The sequence below is a fragment of the Vanacampus margaritifer genome, chromosome 8 (assembly GCF_051991255.1).
Source record: "Vanacampus margaritifer isolate UIUO_Vmar chromosome 8, RoL_Vmar_1.0, whole genome shotgun sequence".
In the NCBI taxonomy this organism is placed as follows: Eukaryota; Metazoa; Chordata; class Actinopteri; order Syngnathiformes; family Syngnathidae; genus Vanacampus; species Vanacampus margaritifer.
In genome coordinates this window covers 25740229-25759376 of record NC_135439.1, presented here as the reverse complement: position 1 = coordinate 25759376, position 19148 = coordinate 25740229, and the positions used below count along the sequence as shown (strand labels likewise).

Here is a 19148-nt window from a genome sequence, read left to right as displayed (position 1 = left end):
GTGGTGTCTAGGTGTCAACACTAGATGAATCCTGGAGATTAGTGTTGAGATGGGATGCATAGGGGAAGGAAGGAGAGGCAATGAGGAAGAAGGTGGGGTAGGATAAGGAAGTGAGTGAACTGAATGCTGTTGAATATGGAGGACCAAAACTGCCAAAATTCGAAATAAATAACTAAATAAATGACTAAAAGTGAAAATAAAAACAGATATAAAAAATATAAAATTCAATTAAAAAAAATGTATATAAATGTATATAAATGGAAATAAAGAAGCGCCACTTACTATAAACGAGTTGTACAGTGCTCTAGATAGTATGCCTAAGGGCAAGGCACCTGGCCCAGATGGTTATCCGGCTATATTTTTTAAGCACTACTGGTTAATGCTTGCTCCGCTATTCTTAAGAGTAGTAACAGAAATTAAAACTAATAGTTACATACGTCCACACATGAATACAGCAGCAATTAAACTTTTATTAAAGCCAGAAAAAGACCCCAGCCTTCCATCAAGTTACCGTCCGATTTCACTAATTAACACTGATATCAAAATTATTACTAAGGCTTTCACATCTAGATTAGAAACAGTAATCTCGACAATTATTCATAGCGACCAAACAGGCTTTATTAAAGATCGTCACTCTACTAATAATATTAGGAGGCTCTTTAACCTTATTAGCATGTCACAGCGGCATGATAAGAAGGCAGTTATTATATCGTTGGATGCAGAAAAAGCTTTTGACAAAGTTAACTGGTCCTTCCTCTTTGCTGTTTTAAATAAATTTGGCTTTGGGAAATCATTTATCCACAGGGTGTCAGTATTATATGATTCTCCCAAAGCTACAGTTACTACTAACGGGATTATATCTAAGAGCTTTATTTTACAGAGAGGCACAAGACAGGGATGCCCACTATCCCCTTTATTATTTGCAATATTTATCGAGCCACTTGCAATAGCCATACGCCAGGAAAGAAGGATTCAAGGAATTCACTCTGGGGTAACAGAACATAAAATTAATCTATATGCCGATGACATTTTACTTTATCTAGAAAACCCGGCGATTTCGTTAGGGGAAGTATTTAACTTAATAACTAAATTCTCACAGTTGTCAGATTATTCTATTAACTGGACAAAATCAACACTTCTACCTATTACAGAAAATTCTTGGAACCCTGCAAGCCAGGACCCACATTACTCATTTCCTATAGGTAATTTAAAATACTTAGGCATAAAAATCTCACCTAAATTAACTGATTTAATTAATTTAAATTTTTCTCCACTTCTGGATAACATTCATAGTGACTTGGAACGCTGGAATAATCTTCCTATTTCTTTAATAGGACGAATAGCCACCGTTAAAATGAAAGTTTTACCTAAAATAAACTATTTTTTCTCAATGATTCCATTTAAACCTACGGCTAAATGGTTCCAGTTGTTGGACTCAGCCGTTACAAAATTTTACTGGAAAAAAAAAAAAGCAAAGATTAGTCTATCTACTCTTCAGAAAAGTAAATCCAAAGGTGGTCTAGAGGCACCAAATTTTATGTACTACTATGTAGCTAACCAGCTACAATATATCGTTCTATGGGCACAACCCAACAGAGATACTAACTGTTGGCTAGAACTAGAACAGAAGGATTGTAATAACCTCAGACTTCTAGATTTACTCTTTATTACAACATCGATTAAGCGACATAATTGTTTTAAAAACCCAATGATCTCCGCCACCCTGACTGCTTGGTGGAAGGCATTAGAAATTACAAAAGCCCAAGTGGAGCCCTGTGGGCTTTCTCCCCTATGGCATAACCCTGACTTTCGAATTAACAACCAAACTTTTTATTTAGGTGTGTGGGAGCAGAAAGGAATCACACATCTTCACCATCTCTTCTCAGATAATATGTTTATATCATATACATCTTTGCTCCAAAAATACAAAATAACAAACGGAAATTTTTTACATTATCTGCAAGTTAAAAATATGATAAAGAAACAAATTCCAACACTTCAGGGTACGCTCCAACCGCCTGGCTTAGCTAAAGATATTACCAAGCTTTCTCCGACAACAACAAAAAAACTTTCAAAAATATATAAGTTACTTTCATATACGGATAAAATGTCTTTACCCATCTTAAAATGGGAGACAGACTTGTCTATAGCTCCGGAATCTGACTTTTGGATTCAAGTTTGTGAAAATGCATTTAAAATGACAAAACACACAAATTTACAACTTATCCAATACAAAATAATCCATAGAACATACATTACTCAATATATGATGAAGAAAATGGGCCTCTCCGACTCCGACATTTGTCTCCAGTGTTTACAAAACACTACAGACACTTATTTTCATGCTTTATGGTTATGCACCCCGGTTATGTATTTCTGGACTAAAGTCTTAGAAAAACTTTCCGCTATCTTGGACTATAGGATACCTTTATCTCCAAACTTGTGTTTGCTAGGTGACCTAACAACTGACCTACCACATAAACAATTTCAATCTACACTTGTAGCCCTTACTATCGCTAAAAAAACAATTCTTGTTAACTGGAAAAATAAACAAACTCTGAATATCGACCAATGGTCTAACCTCCTCATAAATCACATTTTAATGGAAAAAATATCGGCCTCAAATAAAAAACAAATATCAAAATTCATAGAAATATGGTCTACGTATATAGAATATTTTAACCTAATTCTGGTTATTTAATTCATATACACTGGGTGGGGTCACACTCACGGTTTAGGGGTAGAGTTCGCCAGTCGGCGAGCTGGCGAACTTAGTAACAGGGTTAGTTTTTCACTTAGATCGTTGGGGTGACGACCGGGGCCTCTCCCCGCTGGGCCTGGGGTTCGGGGATGCCGCCCGTCCTCCGGTGCCCCCATCTCCCCTTCTGCCCCTGGTGTTCCGTCCCTCCGCGTGGTGGGGTGGGCGCGGGTGCCCTCTCCGCTCCGCTGCCCGGCCCCCTCTTCGGCGCGGATGCCTGGGTGCGGTGTGTCCCCGGGGTCTGGGGTCGGGGGCTGGGGGGCTGTCGGTTGGTGGGGGTGGGGGCGGGGGGCGGCTTGGTTGGTGGGGTGCCGGGGTGGGGGTGGGGGGGGGGGCGTCTGGGGATTTGGGGGCCCGGGGGCGGTTGGGGCTGGGTTGGGGTGGGTGGCGGGGGTGGGGGGCGGGGGGGTCGCGGGGGGTTGTGGGCCGGTGGGGTGCCTGGTGGGCCTGCAGTGCCCCGTCCTGCTGCGTTGGGTTGGGGGCGCGGGCCGCGTTGGGGTGGGGGGCGCTCCTGCTCCGGGGTTTGCTCTCCGGCCGGTGGCCCCTGCGGGGCCCGGGGGTCGTCCTTTGGCACGGCCGCGGCCTGGGGGGCCCTGAGGTGTTGCGCTTGCTCTGTCCTGGCAGGGGTCGACGGCTCCCCTCTTTGGTGGAGATTTTCATGCATGCTAGATCCACCACACCAGCATCTATCGAGACTCAGACACAATTTGTTTCTCCCTCAGGTCATTGATTCGGTGGAGGCTGGTGTCTGTGGATCTCACTCTGCTTCGTCTGTCCTTTCTACCTTTCCTCAGTTTCTCCTTTGGGCCCTTGAGGTTTCCCTGATTTGTTGGAGTTTGGATGTCTCTGGGGTTGGTGAAGGTTAGTGGCCCGGTGGGTGGTGTCTGGTCGGTGCTGGGCTTCGCTTTTCTTTCTTTTCTTTGGTCCCCCTTCGGGTCTCCTGGCGGCCCCACGACTCTGGCTGGATTTTGAAGTGTTCGGTTTAGGTGAACGGTATTTATTTATTTTATTTTTTTCTCACGCACGCACGCACGCACGCACACGCACGCACGCACGCACAAACACACATACAAAAAAAAAAAAAAAAAAGGGAGAACAATGATGATGACATTTCAAATGATCAATACTGAGATCTCCCAGAAAAAAAAAAAAAAAAAAAGTCATTTATTTATTTATTTAGTCATTTATTTATTTTGTATCTCAACTTGCGACTTGAGTTGCTAGATAAATCAAGGTTACAGTGGACAAGATAGTCATCCATTGCTGGGAGCTATCCAATGCAAGCCGGCCAGACTTCCTTGTTCGCCGAGCCGCTGAGTCGACCAATGACAGGCAGTTTGCAACGGCGGAGTCCAACCAAGACGCGCTAAGGACCGCCCCCTTATTTGAATAACATTTTGTCCTGGCAGTATGGACCAAAACTGCCAAAATTCAAAATAAATTAATGACTAAATAAATAAATAAATGACTAAAAGTGAAAATAAAAACGGATATAAAAAAATACGATTCGAAAATTGAATCCAAATGTATTTATTTATGTATATATATATTTATATATTTTGTGTTATTTCCATTTATATTTATTTTTTTTAATTTCATTTTCAAATTATATTTTTATATCCGTTTTTATTTTCACTTTTAGTCATTTTTTTTATTTGGTCATTTATTTTTAATTTTGGCCGTTTTCGTCCTCCATAGTTGAATAGCTGTTGCCTGAGACTGAATAAAGTCACGAGAAAAAAAACAGTTGATTCACTTGAGGACATAACAATAACACACACACTTACTTTTAAATACAAAACATGCTTCATTTTTAATACATCGCTAGCGCTAATGTTTAAGTCAATGCACAGCGTTTCCGCTATATTCATTTTATGACGGCGGCACACCACCCCTAAATCTTAGCATGGGTAGACAAAAGGCATGGTTTAAAGCAAAAATACAATTCATTTGACTGAAAACTTTATGCTTAAAATGACTGCGGTCAAAATTTCCTGCGCGGTGGGGTGCACACTGATTTATTTTAAAATAATAATGTAAATGACAAGTACATATCCTGTCCAAATGGGGAGAATTTCAAACACAAAATATAAAGCCAGAAAACAGTGCAATGGAGGCATTAATCCTTGAAGCACACAGGGACCATAAATGGTACTTTTATGCATTTTCATTTTTTTCTCCACATAGTCCACAGAACAGCATACTGAGCGTGGGAGTGGCCAGTAGATTTTCAGACAAGAAACACAGACAGGCAAATGAGGGAGTGTATTCGTACGAGGCAAAACTTGTAAACTGACTCACTATTTCACCATAAATATACAGTACTTAACAGACATATTATGGTTACAACAAACCTCTGCTGCTTTGGTGTCTGCTGCTATGTGATAGGCGATGTTTTGTGCGATTGAATGAAGGGAGTTTCCAGAGGAATGTCTCAGCTGGGTTCAAGCATGTACAATTAAATGGCAGTGATTTATGAGAAAAATGTCACCGAAGACACCTACTGTATATGTGCCCTCTACATTTCATCTGTGGAAATGTGCCAGCAGCTGAAAATCCAGACCCAGCATGAACGACTGCAGGTATGTTTATTTTATCCTTTTTCAGCATTAGCCTTGCTAGCTGCCTGCTACAACATGCTAGCTATGCTAGCATCATGGTGTAAATACACAAAAAATGCCCCAAGTTTACCTACGGAGGCCACTGCTGCTTAGATGTAAAAATGTATATAAAGTATCAGCGCTATAGAACCCTATGGATACAACAACATGCCAGTTGATCAGTGTCACTAAAATGTGAGCGTGTCACTGTCACCTCGCCACTTTAAAAAAAAACAACTAGACAGAAGTAACAGCCCAAAGGTAGGCTTAAAATCTTCAAATGAAAATCGTGACTTCAATGTGTTTCGTTTTCGTGAAAGTTAGCAACCAACACAATATTAGCAGTCATCTAGACTTTGTACGAAAACTGCTTTCCTTCCGCCCACTTTGAGGTCTCCGCATGTCAACCACCGTTTAAGCTGTTCCAAAGTGTGTTTGTCGATTCAACCATGTTGAAATTTCACGCCTGAGACGTCATTCTCTTCCAAAATGATGTGTACGTGTGTGTCCTACTCTGTTATTTTGTCCGACTCATGCATATTAATTAGGAAAATGTGACGTCATTTGAGATCAATCCTATTGAGCACTCCAGCCAGCCAGCCAGCCAAGACATATTTTTAATGTCTTCTGTATTTGTAATTGTTCTTTGACCAAGCAAAAATTTTATTTTTATCGAAATACCCGATTATTCAATTGAATAGAATAGAAGGAGTCCACGTCCTTGCCTGGAACTGGTTTGACAACTTTGACAAGAGTGACATTAATAAAAAAATAACAGTCTGTCGAGAGTTCCCAAAAAACGGCCACTATGAGGAGCAATTTGTTGACAATCATGTTCCACCAAGAGCTATATTGCAACTTCGCAAGCACCATAACAGCGATAAAGATACCGGTAAGTCATAGCAACACGGTCGCCTAGTGTAATAGTGCCAACAATTGTATTTCTCTTATTTCACAAGTGCTAAACATGTGAAAAGTGTTGAAGGAAATATGCTGACACTCATGGAGGCAATGGAGTGACATTTGTATGTGAATAATGCATGTGAAGCCTAGAGTTGGGCAGTTTTCTGACGTAAATCAATCATAAAACACGTCTTTATAAGTGTAGAATTATAAAATGAAGATATATCACCATACTCTCATATTTGAAAGTGTACAAAAGTACATGTTTTTCAGAGAGATCAAGTGGAAGCTGATGATTCTGAGGAGTAAATATAGTAGTAGTTATGGCTATGATTTTGGCCATGATAGCTTTATGCACTGTATATTTAATAGCATTGGCAAAATCTTTTATCTATTATTGATAATTTAGCCCGCAACAATCATAAAAAATGCCCGGGAAATCTTGGAGGGACTAGCTAGGACTGTCTACAAATTACCTATAGATGACATATGTGCCACAAATCACCATCTATCCAGTATTTATTTTATTTGTATTATTATTCTGATTGCTGTTGTAACTGGCAGTGGTAGAACATACATCAACACTCCAAATGTAATTAATTGTTATTACTATTATTATTATTATTATTATTATTATATGATGTGTCATATTATGGAGTGAGACATTTGTGTGACATAAATACAAAAATAAATGAAAACACCCTATATAGCCTGAACGTAATTTGAATTCCTTGTTTAAAAATAAAATAGTAATAATAATAAAAATTAAAAATACAAATTGTTTGATATAAAACTTTTTTTTTAAGTAGTGAAAATAGTCACTTTGCCTGGTAACGAGATACTTTTATTATAAAGTAATTCAATTACTAACCCAGTTACTTTTTTAAGCAAATGAGTAGCTATAACTAATTACTATTTTTTTAAAGTAAAGTTCCCAACACTGTTTTTTTCATTGGTCGCTTTTCTCTACGTGAGAAATTAAAGTGAAGCGTGAGAGAGGGCAGAAATGCATGAGTCTCTAGTGCAATGTGTGAGTGTTGACAGCTCTGGTTTTGGGGAAGCTCAATGTGCTATATTGCCTTGAATAAAAACCCACTATGTACCAAAATGAGTGTTTTTAGGCAGACAAATAGCATCTGCCATTCAGCCACTAGATGGTGGACTAACAGAAGAAATAAGACCACAACCACCATTGCAATACTGCGTGCATCTGTAAAAAAAAAAAAAAGAAAGAAAAAAAAGTCAGTGTATAAAACATGGATGGCCCAAACATGGTTCCGGCAGCGCTTTGAGGCAGAAAATGGACCTTTTGCACGGGATGTCACAGCCTTCATGGGTATGGAAGACCAAAACTGCCAAAATTAAAAATAAATGACAAAATAAATAAAAGTAAAAACAAAAATACAAATATATATATTATATATATATATATATATATATAAAATATCAATCAATAAATAAAAACACTCTGCTCTCACATTTATTTATTTCATGCTGCAGATGCTTTGTCAGGTCAAAATGTTATTCAAATGAGGGGGCGGTCCTAAGCGTGTCTTGGGTTGGACTCCGCCGTTGCAAAGTGCAACGAACAAGGAAGTCTCGCGACTTGCATGGAGAGTTCCAGCAATGAACGACTATCTTATCCACTGTCACCACGACGAGCAACTCAAATTGCAAGTTGTTGTGACAGTGGACAAGATAGTCGTCCATTGCTGGAGATCTCCATGCAAGCCGGCGAGACTTCCTTGTTCGCCGACCTGCTCACTAAGAAGTTTGCAACAACGGAGCCCAACCCAAGACACACTTAGGACCGCCCCCTCATTTGAAAAACATTTCAACCTGACAGAGCGTCTGCAGCATGAAATAAATAAATGTGAGAGCAGAGCGTTTTTTTATTTATTGATTGATATTTAATTCTATGTTTATTTATTTCAGCATTTATTTTTATTTTTTTAATCTTGTTTTTTATTTTTGTATTATTTTTACTATTATTTATTTAGGGATATATATATATATTTTTTTTTTTTTTTATTATTATTTCCATTTGTATTTATTTTTGTAATAAATTTTTGAATCATATTTTTTAATACATGGGAACGCCCCCACTAGCACACTGGACGGCAAAATAACCACTTGAGATTAATGAAACTCGTAAAGCGTATAGTCCTGTATCCAATCGATTATCTTCTAAAATGGTTATATCTTGGTGTGTAAGGATGGACACTTGTACTAATAGACAATGGTATAAACCAAACTTGGCTCTTTATCACATACCTGGCAGCCCTCAAAAGTATTCACAGATTTGCAGTGATCATTTTTTACAGGGTTAGTAGATCACTGCTAAAATACTTTATTAGCAAAAATACACTAACAAAGATTGTAACAGAAGTGTTGAATAACAACAACATGTTTCAAATCACACTAATGAGCCAAATAACCGTCCACTCCACACACAGATTTCGCTATTAGTTCCATATTTGTTCAATATTGGATGGATTGTGTAAAAAATAGGGACAGTCTAAAACGCTTAATTAAAAAAACCTTAACATGGCGTATAAGGGCGCACTCACACTAGGGCCATTGTACCGCGCCCAAGTCCGGTTCGGATCCCCAGTTTAGCACGATTGGGAGAGGTGGGCCAGAGAACGGTACGGTTGGCCGCACATGCTTACTGCCGTGGCGAATGCGAAAAGTAACCATGACGTCACGTATGTACGTGTGTCGTATATAGCGAGCGACCTGAACTGTTGGTCATACAACAACCAGAGCGTCTCTAGCAAAGAGATGGCAGCAGCAAAGGGCTCACGTTGGTTTGATGAAGTGCAGTCCCCCTATGATGGAGTCTTCTTCTTACGTGACTCAACGTTATGACGTTTATTTCTCTGACAACTGGACCCGGGCACGGTTTGGTTAGAGTAATGTGAGTGCGGGCCGAAGGGGGACAGAGGAGGGGGGGCAATCAGGCTTCAGAACGGTACAGAAGAAACTGCCCTGGTGTGAGTGCACCCTAAGAAAACTACAAGCAATCGCCACCAAAATTCACATGCACATCTAAATTTATGTCCACTCCGAAAATATCAAAACAATCACCACCAACATTCGCCAATCAAAATTCACGCAATTGGTTGTAGTTTTCTAACATTAAGCCACGTTAAGTTTTTACTTTTTTACATAAGCACTTTTAGACTGTCCCTAGTTTTTGGTAACATTTCACGCCTTGTACCACACTATACCCTTTGGCCGCACTCACACTAGGGCCATTGTATGGTGCCCAAGCACGCTTGCTGCTAAAGTCCGGGCAATCAGGCTTCAGTAGGTTATGGAAGAAATGGCCCTAGTGTGAGTGCACCCTTTGTCTCTTTAATCTCTCCCCTCCCCCCCTTCTACTTTTTTGGGGAGGGAAAGACAAAAAATCTCTCTCGGAATTTGGGAATGTACTAGGTTAATACGCTACGTCAGGGGTGCCCACACTTCTTTGCCCCAACATCTACTTTTCAAGCATTAAATCAAAATTAGCACTGCACGGCACGCTAACACAAACCCATGGAAGTCGTGCCAACATTGAACCATATTTATATGGACCACCATGAATAAAATATTGCAATCTTGATTTCACAACCGGCTTGCGAAGCTATTTATGAATGAGTTCAGCCTCATTCATTTAACTGCAGTGCGAGCATCCCACGTGAATGGGAACACACGACCAGGCGAGCGGTGTGCACTTACGATTTTTTTTTAAACCACAATCATTACAAATCCATCTACAAGTACCTTTTAAATTGTAAATAGTTCAGCCTTGTTGTAAAACATTATTATATTTATTGTATACTGTATTTTCATGACTTTGGCGAAGACCAGCGGGCCCCTCTTGCCTTGCTTGCGTAAAAATAAGGAAATGGGTGTGTGCCACGGCGATGCTGGCTGTGTTGCTGCCTGTGCGCGTGTCAGAAGAATTCAGATGCACAATCAAGTCACGGGATCGATGATGGGAAGTTGCTTTTTTTTTTTTTAAGGTGGCACTTTTTTTTTTAAGGTCGCGTGTTTATGCGATCTACCAATAATACCTTTGACGCATTGAAGCACCCTTGCGCTACGTCATCAGTTAGAGAATCCATTTATTAGGGTGCGTTATTGCTTTGGCCTACGGTGTGTTCATTGGCTACAGCAAACGGACTTCACTAATTACTAGATTACATGAATGATTAGATAACCAATGACAAACGGATGCCACAGAGTTCAGATGCAGCCTTGCAGTAGCATCAGTGTTGCTATTTTTAGCAAGCGTTTAAAAACAACTTTTAAAACACGGTCAATTGCACCAAACTAGAGTGTATCGAACGAAATCTTGAGTTTCATTGGCATGAAAATCAATTTGTCACTACATTCAGGAGCAACAACACTGTACTCTACCTAGCTTGTTGTTGAACACCGGCACCAGCAAGCGTTTACCAAATCATGTAATTGTACAAAAATAAAGAACATTTGATAAATTCACTATTCATTACTATTATGGGTGTTAAAAAAAATCGTTTCGGCAATATATCGCGATATTACAGCGCACAATTCTCGTATTGATTCAATATGCAGCCGAATCAATTTATAAAGATCAATTTTTTATGAAAATAATCAACAAAATGTCTGAATTAGGGTTCACACTTCAGGCATGGAAGAATGTTATATTAATGGAACATTAAGCCTTAAAATTTGATTTAAATGCTGTTCAAACATGAAACAGATTGCAACACATTGACACAGTATAAAGGGTTGGAATTGGGGGGTTAGATCACCATGTGATTCCCGAGCGCAATCATTGCTGCTCACCGCTCCCTCCGGGGATGGGTCAAATGCGGAGAACGAATTCCGTCCCCACTTAGTTGGGTGTGACAATCAGTGGAATTGACCTTTTTACAAAACACACAAAAATAGTGGCTCACAGTTACAAGCCTGAAGTACATTTTCATACAAATCTTACAGTGTACATGTACAAGTTTCCTGATGAGTATTTTCTAAATTTGAGTAAAAATAAATAAATAAATCGCAATAATTGACTTATCGATTCATATCGGGATTAATCGGTATTGAATCGAATCGTGACCTATGAATCGTGATCTAGAGGGTAGATCTCTAATTGCAACGTTCCTAGCTCCTCGATAGGGAAGTTAAACTCTCTCTATCGCTCTCATCGTAGAAATTGTAATCCCTCGAAGTAATCTCCATTTTAAAAAAATTTACCTGCTAACTGATTACATGTTTTTTCCTGTAACTGTAAAGGAATACAGTTAAAAAAATGTTTAAAATCTGATTACATAACGGCGGTACATGTATTCCGTTACTCCCCTAGCCTGGTAGTAGGGGTGTGAATTGCCTAGTACCTGGCGATTCGATCCGTATCCCGATTCATAGGTCACGATTTGATTCGATACATATTAATCCCAATACAAATCTATACGTCGATTATTGCGATTTTATTTTTACTCAAATTTAGAAAATACCAATCAGTTAACTTGTATATAAAGACTGTAAGATTTGTATGAAAATGTATTTATTTCTCTGATACTTATGGCTTAAAACTGTGAACCACTGTATTTAACAAACAGGTTGCAATCTGTTTCATGTTTGAACAGCATTGAAATAAAATATGAAGTCTTAATGTTCCATTAATATAACATTCTTCCATGCTTAAAGGCAGTGGCGTGCACAGACATTATGGGGGGCAAGTGCTCCAGGGGAAAAAGGGCACTTTTGCGCATATGGAATACCTTATTGACAATTCCGAGATGACGTCATGAGTCAAAATGGTGGTCAATTTGGTCTTTTGGTGAACAAAATCTATCTGCTTATTAAAAAAGATTGGACTTTGGATCGTTGTAATTTGATTTGTGAGGATTATTTTTGATTTAAAAATGTCATGAGATGCTTGACTACTATAACAATTGGTGTGGCTTGTATGATAGTCACAAGCAAAAGCATTCCAATACACCGTTTACTTTCACCTTAATAAAGGAAGCATTTGCATTGTGTTGCATTGGGGAAGTGTCAGAAATGCCCGGATGTTCGTAATTGTCAATGCAAGTTAAAAAAAACAAAAAACATTACACACAAATAATAATAATAATAATAATAATAATTCCCCACAGCTAGTTTTAATAACAGCCTATTAGGGCAACATGACGGCAATAATTGTAGCATAGAAATAACTTACAGTTATGGTTTATACAAAATACCGGTAATAGCTAATAATTTAGCTAATAATAGTTTCATGCCTGCTGATTTAGTACAAACCACTTAAATTTTTTAATGTGAACAGCTTTTAAGATTTTTCAATAAAATTTACCTTAAGGAGCAAATCAAATTGAAAATGGTAGCTTTAAAAGGTGCTACTTCAATGTTTCCCACAGTTTATTTTGGTGGATCGCTCCAATGCTTCGTCAGCGGTTGATAGATTGCATTTTAAATTGTGCCTTGTAAGCATGTCTCGACTTTAGGCTGATGCCATTTACGGAGTTCCGCCGGAGTTCGAGTAGTCTCCACGGATAGCGCGGGGGTGGGGTCCAAACGGGGTAAACGAAATGAACTACAGGAGACAGGAGGTCACACTGCAGTCTGGCGTTTCATTTGATCTCTTTTTATTCACTTTCTCGTTCCATCTCCACATTCGAATACATACAGCGACAACTCTCTTTTGCCTTCACCGCCGCCGCCACTCACGTCCCAGTCCCAATACAGGCCAACAGCCAATCAAGAACGAGCGTAAACCAGAACACCAATCAGAAACGTGCGTTGGCGCAGCAACATTTGACTGGAAGGAAAACGTCTCCGGAACTCGGTGCACACATAGACAAATTTAAGTGTGCCTTATAGTTTTAAAATACGTAAAATTTTCTGGAAAACTTCTTGGGCGGTGGCCAGTTTATTTGGGCGCCCCGCCCAAGTATTAACATGGTGTGGGAATGGCTGTACTTGTTAACATGACTCTCTCTGGCCTTGACTTTGACTTTCATCTTCATGTGACTTTCATCCAAGAGAGCAGAGAAATGCTTCATGCTCCGCTGTTTGTGCTACTTCACAACAAAACAAGTGTAGGTAGGGAATAGAGGGCAAACAAACAATACAATTTCACTGGATTTATAACATAGTTACCTGGCTGTGGTGGAGCAGCAGCAGGGGAAGAGATGTGTGTGTGTGCGACATGGCTTACTACAGTCTGTGTTCACGTGACAAAGAGAGAGACAACTAGGTCGGGTATGTGCGTGCACAGGGCGCATATCGGGGCTTTTGTTTGTTTTTTAACAAACAACAAAAAAAAAAACTTTCCAAAAGGGACTTTTTTGAGAGAGGGCAGAGGGGCGAAGTTGTTCAGTACCACTAGGGGTCTACCTCTGCACGCGAGTGCTTAAAGGTACCGAACGCAAGTTACTGAGTTTTTGCAGATTTGCGACCCCTCTGACGAAAAGCGGAATGGAAGCCAGCGATGTGCACGTGCCCAGAGTGCCGAGACGTTAGTTAGTGGTAGTTTTACTGAGCATTGCTGATCATAAACAGACCCTATCGCATTTTCGTGACGAGGTCTGTGTCCGAACTAAAAACATTTTTTGCACTCTTATTTCTTGCTGGGTATATAAACAAGCCTAGTATAGAAATGTACTGGATTCAAGATGAAATAGAAACAACACAATTTTTCAGTCACGCGATGCCTCGAAACTGCTTCCAGCTCATCTGGAGTTTCCTTCATTTCAACAACAACGAGTCACAGAGTTCAGACGACAAACTATTCAAAATCCGTCCTGTTTTCAACCACATTGTCCAGAAATTCAAGGAACTGTTCCAACCCGGGAGGAATGTCTGTATTGATGAGGGAATGATGAGTTTTCAGGGACGTCTTTCATTAAAAGTATACAACCCCCAAAAACTGATAAAATATGGGATCAAGTCATACATTCTGTGTGACTCCCAAACGGGATATTGCTTCAATATTCAACCCTATGTAGGTACCAGTTGTTTTCTGCCTGACACAGTTTCCAATTTACTAGATCGTCTGCCAGGAAATGGGTACACACTCTTTATGGACAATTTTCACAATTCTATCGGCTTGTGTGAACGTCACCTGGCAGCATGTATCAATGTATGTGGAACATTGAGGAAAAACAGGGGTGAACCCAGCGAGATCACTTGCCTAACAAACACTGGCCTTGGAGTGGGGGGGAAACTGGTGAGACACAACACAAAGGTTTTGGTTGTGGCATGGCAGGACAAACGTTTATTGAGGATGGTGACTACTTTTCACAAAGATGAAATGCGGACGGACAGTGGATGTGTGGCGGAAGGCACAGAAAAAAAAGAGTGCCTTTCCAGAAACCAGTGTCTGTTCTGGACTACAATGCCACCATGAATGGAGTGGATAAGATGGATCAGAACATCTCTTACCACCCATTCACGTGGAAAACTTTGAAATGGCACCAAAAATGTGTTGCCTTTCTATTTAAAATATGCATGTTCAATGCATATATCCTGCACAAAACGAAAAATCCTGGGAAGTGCCAACACTTTTTGGAGTTTCTCCAGCAGGTGGGTGAGAGGGTGGCTGTTACCACAAGACAAGGAGGAGGAGGAAGAGGAGGAGGAAGTTGTTGCAGGTATGGTAACTGAAGAGCATGAGGAAGCCAGACGTAACACCAGGTCACCGTATCATGATCCTGAGACTTGATGGCAACATGGCCAAACAAACACTGCAGTACATACCTGCTACTCCCCAGAAAAAAAGGCCATCAAGAAAGTGTAGGGTCTGCACGCGAAGGGGCAATCGCAGTGAAACTGATCTGTGGTGGGGAGTGTTACACAATATACCACACAAAAAGAAAAATTGTGTAGTTGAAACATCCACACAATTTTACACCACATTTGTAAATAGTTTGTAAATAGTTTGCCAAATAGTTTTATCAAATTGTTACACTGTTGAATGTAAATAAACTTATTTTGCTATCAAAAAACACTTTTTCATTGTTGGTGGTAGTGTTTTATAGAAGTAAAGCACTGTTTAGCTGTTTGTGGCATCATTCATGGGATTTCTACGTATTTTGGTCCAAAACAGAGAATTTGGGTGAAACCAACCTATTTTCTATTGTTGATTACTGAAAGACTGAATATGATAGAAACAAACTTTTTTTCTGGTGAAAGATGAGAGTTCAAACCTTAATTTGGTAGTATCTGTGTTTCCATAGTCCAAACACCAAATTTTCTGTGGACCTTGAAAGATCAGTCAAAATGCTCTAAATCAGCTGGCACCCACATGTTCTTTTCTGAAAATGGTTGGCAGTCAAAGAGTTAAACATCAATTTGGCCGCATATTGAATCAATACGAGAATTGTGCACGGTAATATTGCGCTATATTGCCGATTCGATTTTTTTAAACACCCCTAGTAGGTAGAATTTAAGGAGGTTGAGGTCTATCTTCGTGAAAAGTGGCCTGCAACCCTTGTTTATAACCCTTCCACTACAGTTTAAGAAGAATTGGAAAACTCCTTTGTCCATGTGAACGGGCAGTCTGAGGGCTGAGGGCTGAGGGACAAGACTAGGCGTAAGGGGCAATATTGACTTTTTCTCCATTGTGAATGTAAAAAAATATGTCAGTTACATAATAAACAAGTTGTACTTTTAGGTATCTTGTCCCTCTTGTGTGAGCGTAGCATCTCGTCCCGGAGACCCAGCCAGCGGGAAAAAAAAAAAAAGGTATGCGTTAGGGGTGGGACGATACGGCTAACTCACGATTCGAAACTATGACGATATGTGGCCCACGATAACGATGATACCACAATACATGATATCTACAATAATCGATAAATTGGCCGAAATTTTCTCAACCATATTCAGTATGTGAGTGATTCAGTTTTGCAGACTATTCTTCTTCACCGATAGTGTCTAGACACAAGTTCTTTGCCACTGCTTCTGCCTACTTTACCACCATTTAGGGATTAGTGCCCCCACAAACAGGACAGGAGAGATTAAGTACTAACGGTGACAGCAAAGGATGACGAAAGTCACGGTTCTGATCACTGATTTGAGTCAAGTTATGTTCCTAAAATCTAAACGGCTATATTTGACATTTTTTGTTGAATGGTTTTTATTTATTGGCAAAGATGTTTAAAAAATAAATGAAGACAAATTTCTACTTTTTTTTTATAATGAAAAAGCCAAAGTGCGATTTAAGGCACATTCCCTTCCTTTAAACATAGAGAGTGAATTACAAAGTAGCCTAGGTTCAGGATATTGAAAAATAAGTTTAAAAAAAAAACAAGCCAGGTAGCTCTCACGCATTACTGTTGCCAGCCCTTTTTTGCATTTTGCACTTCAGGGCCACCGTATCTAGCCTGGCAAGCCACACCCACTTTCTTGAAAAATAAAGTGGGTCTGGACAGGCGTCCACTGACAGCGATTTGGCACGTGATTCAAATTCGACTGTTAGCATGACGTCGTCTTCGTGAGCAACGTCACTCTTCACTCTTCAAGTTTTTCCGACAACGACACAAAGTCATTCACTACTGTTTCTCTTCGGCTGGATGTTGGATTTTTACTCCGCAAAAAAAAAATACTTCAATGAGTCACTTTTCTGATGTCACTCCGCTCTTAGTTTATTGGTTCATTCCACTGTCTGTCAGGTTTGCCCCGCCTCAGAAATGCAACTGATAAGTCGGTCAACTAGACTCATTCTCCAGCAAAGCCGCGAGTAAGTCTGGATTTCCAGGCTACACCATACCAGCCAGGCACTAATGCTAACACTAGCTGCCAGCCACTGACGTCAGAGACTTGCGCTGTATCATACAATGACGGCGTAATTAATTAGCGGTTTCTTATCATGATACTTTCAGGATGGCATTATGATAATGTTGGTAGAAAGTATGTAATTTCAATAAAAACTTCTGTAAGCCAAGCAGGCGGTCATGTCGCCGCGCAGGCCAACTTCAAAGTAAAAGCCCACCAAACAGCGTGTTACGTTGAGTATGTTTCTAGCTTCCTTGACATGTCTACATGACGGGGTAAAACCATTATATGCGTCTCGGTGTGCTGTCATAAAATATTGATACTGCTGTCAGTGTATCAATATATTTATTGCAACTTAGAGCGCAACAATATACAGTATTGCAATATCGATTCACCCCCCCTAGGTCCAGGCTTATAAATCAGCTCCAGTGTCATGCGGCCGATGTGAATTCCAGCAAAGTCGGCAATTTTATTAAATCAGTTAAAACAGCAGGCGTAGACGGTAATTAAGGGTCTGTTTCCAAACTACCGATCTCCAACCTCTGTAAATATCGCACTCTATGAGCCCCGACTAAATGTACCACTTCTACTGACAGACGAACTTCAGTTAAACCAGTAGATGTCATGGCTAGATGGGCAATATTAACTTATAATTAGCATAATAACAGTCCCTAAGTCGCGCTGTGTTCCATCCACTTCAATTCAGCATTCATTCACTTCTGCCGTCTATACTTGTGAAGTCACGTGATCACGAGACGTATGTGCAACATGTCTATATAAGTCGACCTGTTTGTAAAGTCGACTTATCAATAGTCGACCTATCTATAAAGTCAACTTATCCGACTTGATTGTAGTATATAATCTTTGCGTAAACGCGGTGTGTCTGCTCGCAGTTTTGCTAGTCCGCGTTTAAATTTGGCTTGCAAAATCAATTTTGACACAAAAATTGTGATGCCTTGAAAAGGGTTTATGAAGTTTGATATTCTTGATCCTTGTGGATTCTCACAAATGCCAAGTTGTTAAGACAACTGGGAACTGTTGTAAGTAGTGAAAAGAAATCAATTTTTATGGCTCTATCACCCAGCCCTAATTTTAGAATAACGTCCAATAACTTTCTAGGGCGTTTTCCCTTGAACTTTATGCATCCCAAGCTCATTTGTTTAAATAACTGTGATGATATCTAAAGAAATGCTGTGTTTTATGTGTCATGTTATTTCCCAATTTGCTGGTGGACTTACCTTTCTTGCTTGTTCTTGTAGATATCTGATCTGGTCAGCAATTACCGACAGTTTGTTACAAGCATTGGCTTTAACAAAGTCATCTCCCTGAGAAAACATGTTACTCTGAGCTTAAAACAAAAACGATCAATTTGATTTAGAAATAAAACTGGGTGCTAACCTTCTGCAGCTGTGTTGCCAAAGCAACCAGATCCATAGGGTCCCCCACTCGAGTGGTCTGGTAAGAATTGACAAGTTCTAGTCCACCAGGAACGATGCTGCTCTCAACCATAGTCTCTATAGAACCAGAATGATGTTTACATGAAACACTTTAACATCACGTGATATACATTTACTATGGAAAGACTCTGAATTGACCATACACGGCAACGAGGGAAAAGTTCGATGACATAAGAGTTTCCGCAGCCGTGCTCAAATGTTGCAAACTCCTGTCATCAAATGTGATAACATGGTGTTGTGTATAGTCTATCGTTACTGTTGGATGTAAAGTGGAAACCACCCATGTCCAAAATTTGGTCAATTTCATATTCATCACAACTCTAATGGTCTATTGGTGTTTTTTTTTTTGTTTTTTTTTTTCAAAAGCCGATTATATAAAGTTTATTTACCTTTGGTTGTTTTGTCGGACTGGCCTGGGAAGCTGACAGTTCCATCCATTGTTTTATACCTATGCCTTTATTTAAATGTCCTCTCCGCAAGTATTTGGTCGAATTTTCTCAGTATGCCTTTATTTAAATGTCCTCTCCGCAAGTATTTGGCCGAATTTTCTCAGGCGCAGTTAAGTAATCAGCTTGTTTTGACAGCGGAGCAGAGTTCGTTGCGTTCCTTCGTTATCTGAGTAGTTGACGCCGGCCACTGACTTCCCTATTTGGAACTTGTACGTGCGTTGTAGCA

At 39.8% G+C, this 19148-nt stretch overlaps 1 protein-coding gene across 2 annotated transcripts in view; it reads right to left on the bottom strand.

The window, feature by feature from the left end:
• Positions 1 to 19142, bottom strand: part of c8h1orf50 (chromosome 8 C1orf50 homolog) — a 31101-nt gene extending 11959 nt beyond the window's left edge. Inside the window, exons 1-3 of one of the 2 annotated variants that reach the window (XM_077572387.1) lie at positions 18863 to 19131; positions 18415 to 18530; positions 18255 to 18341 (exon numbers count right to left, since the gene is read on the bottom strand). In XM_077572387.1, the coding sequence (XP_077428513.1) occupies positions 18255 to 18341; positions 18415 to 18530; positions 18863 to 18911 (252 nt within the window). In that variant the 5' untranslated portion in view covers positions 18912 to 19131. Of the gene's footprint in view, positions 1 to 18254; positions 18342 to 18414; positions 18531 to 18862 lie in introns of both variants that reach the window. The other variant, XM_077572388.1, reaches the window with a different exon arrangement.
• Positions 19143 to 19148: the final 6 nt, after the last annotated feature.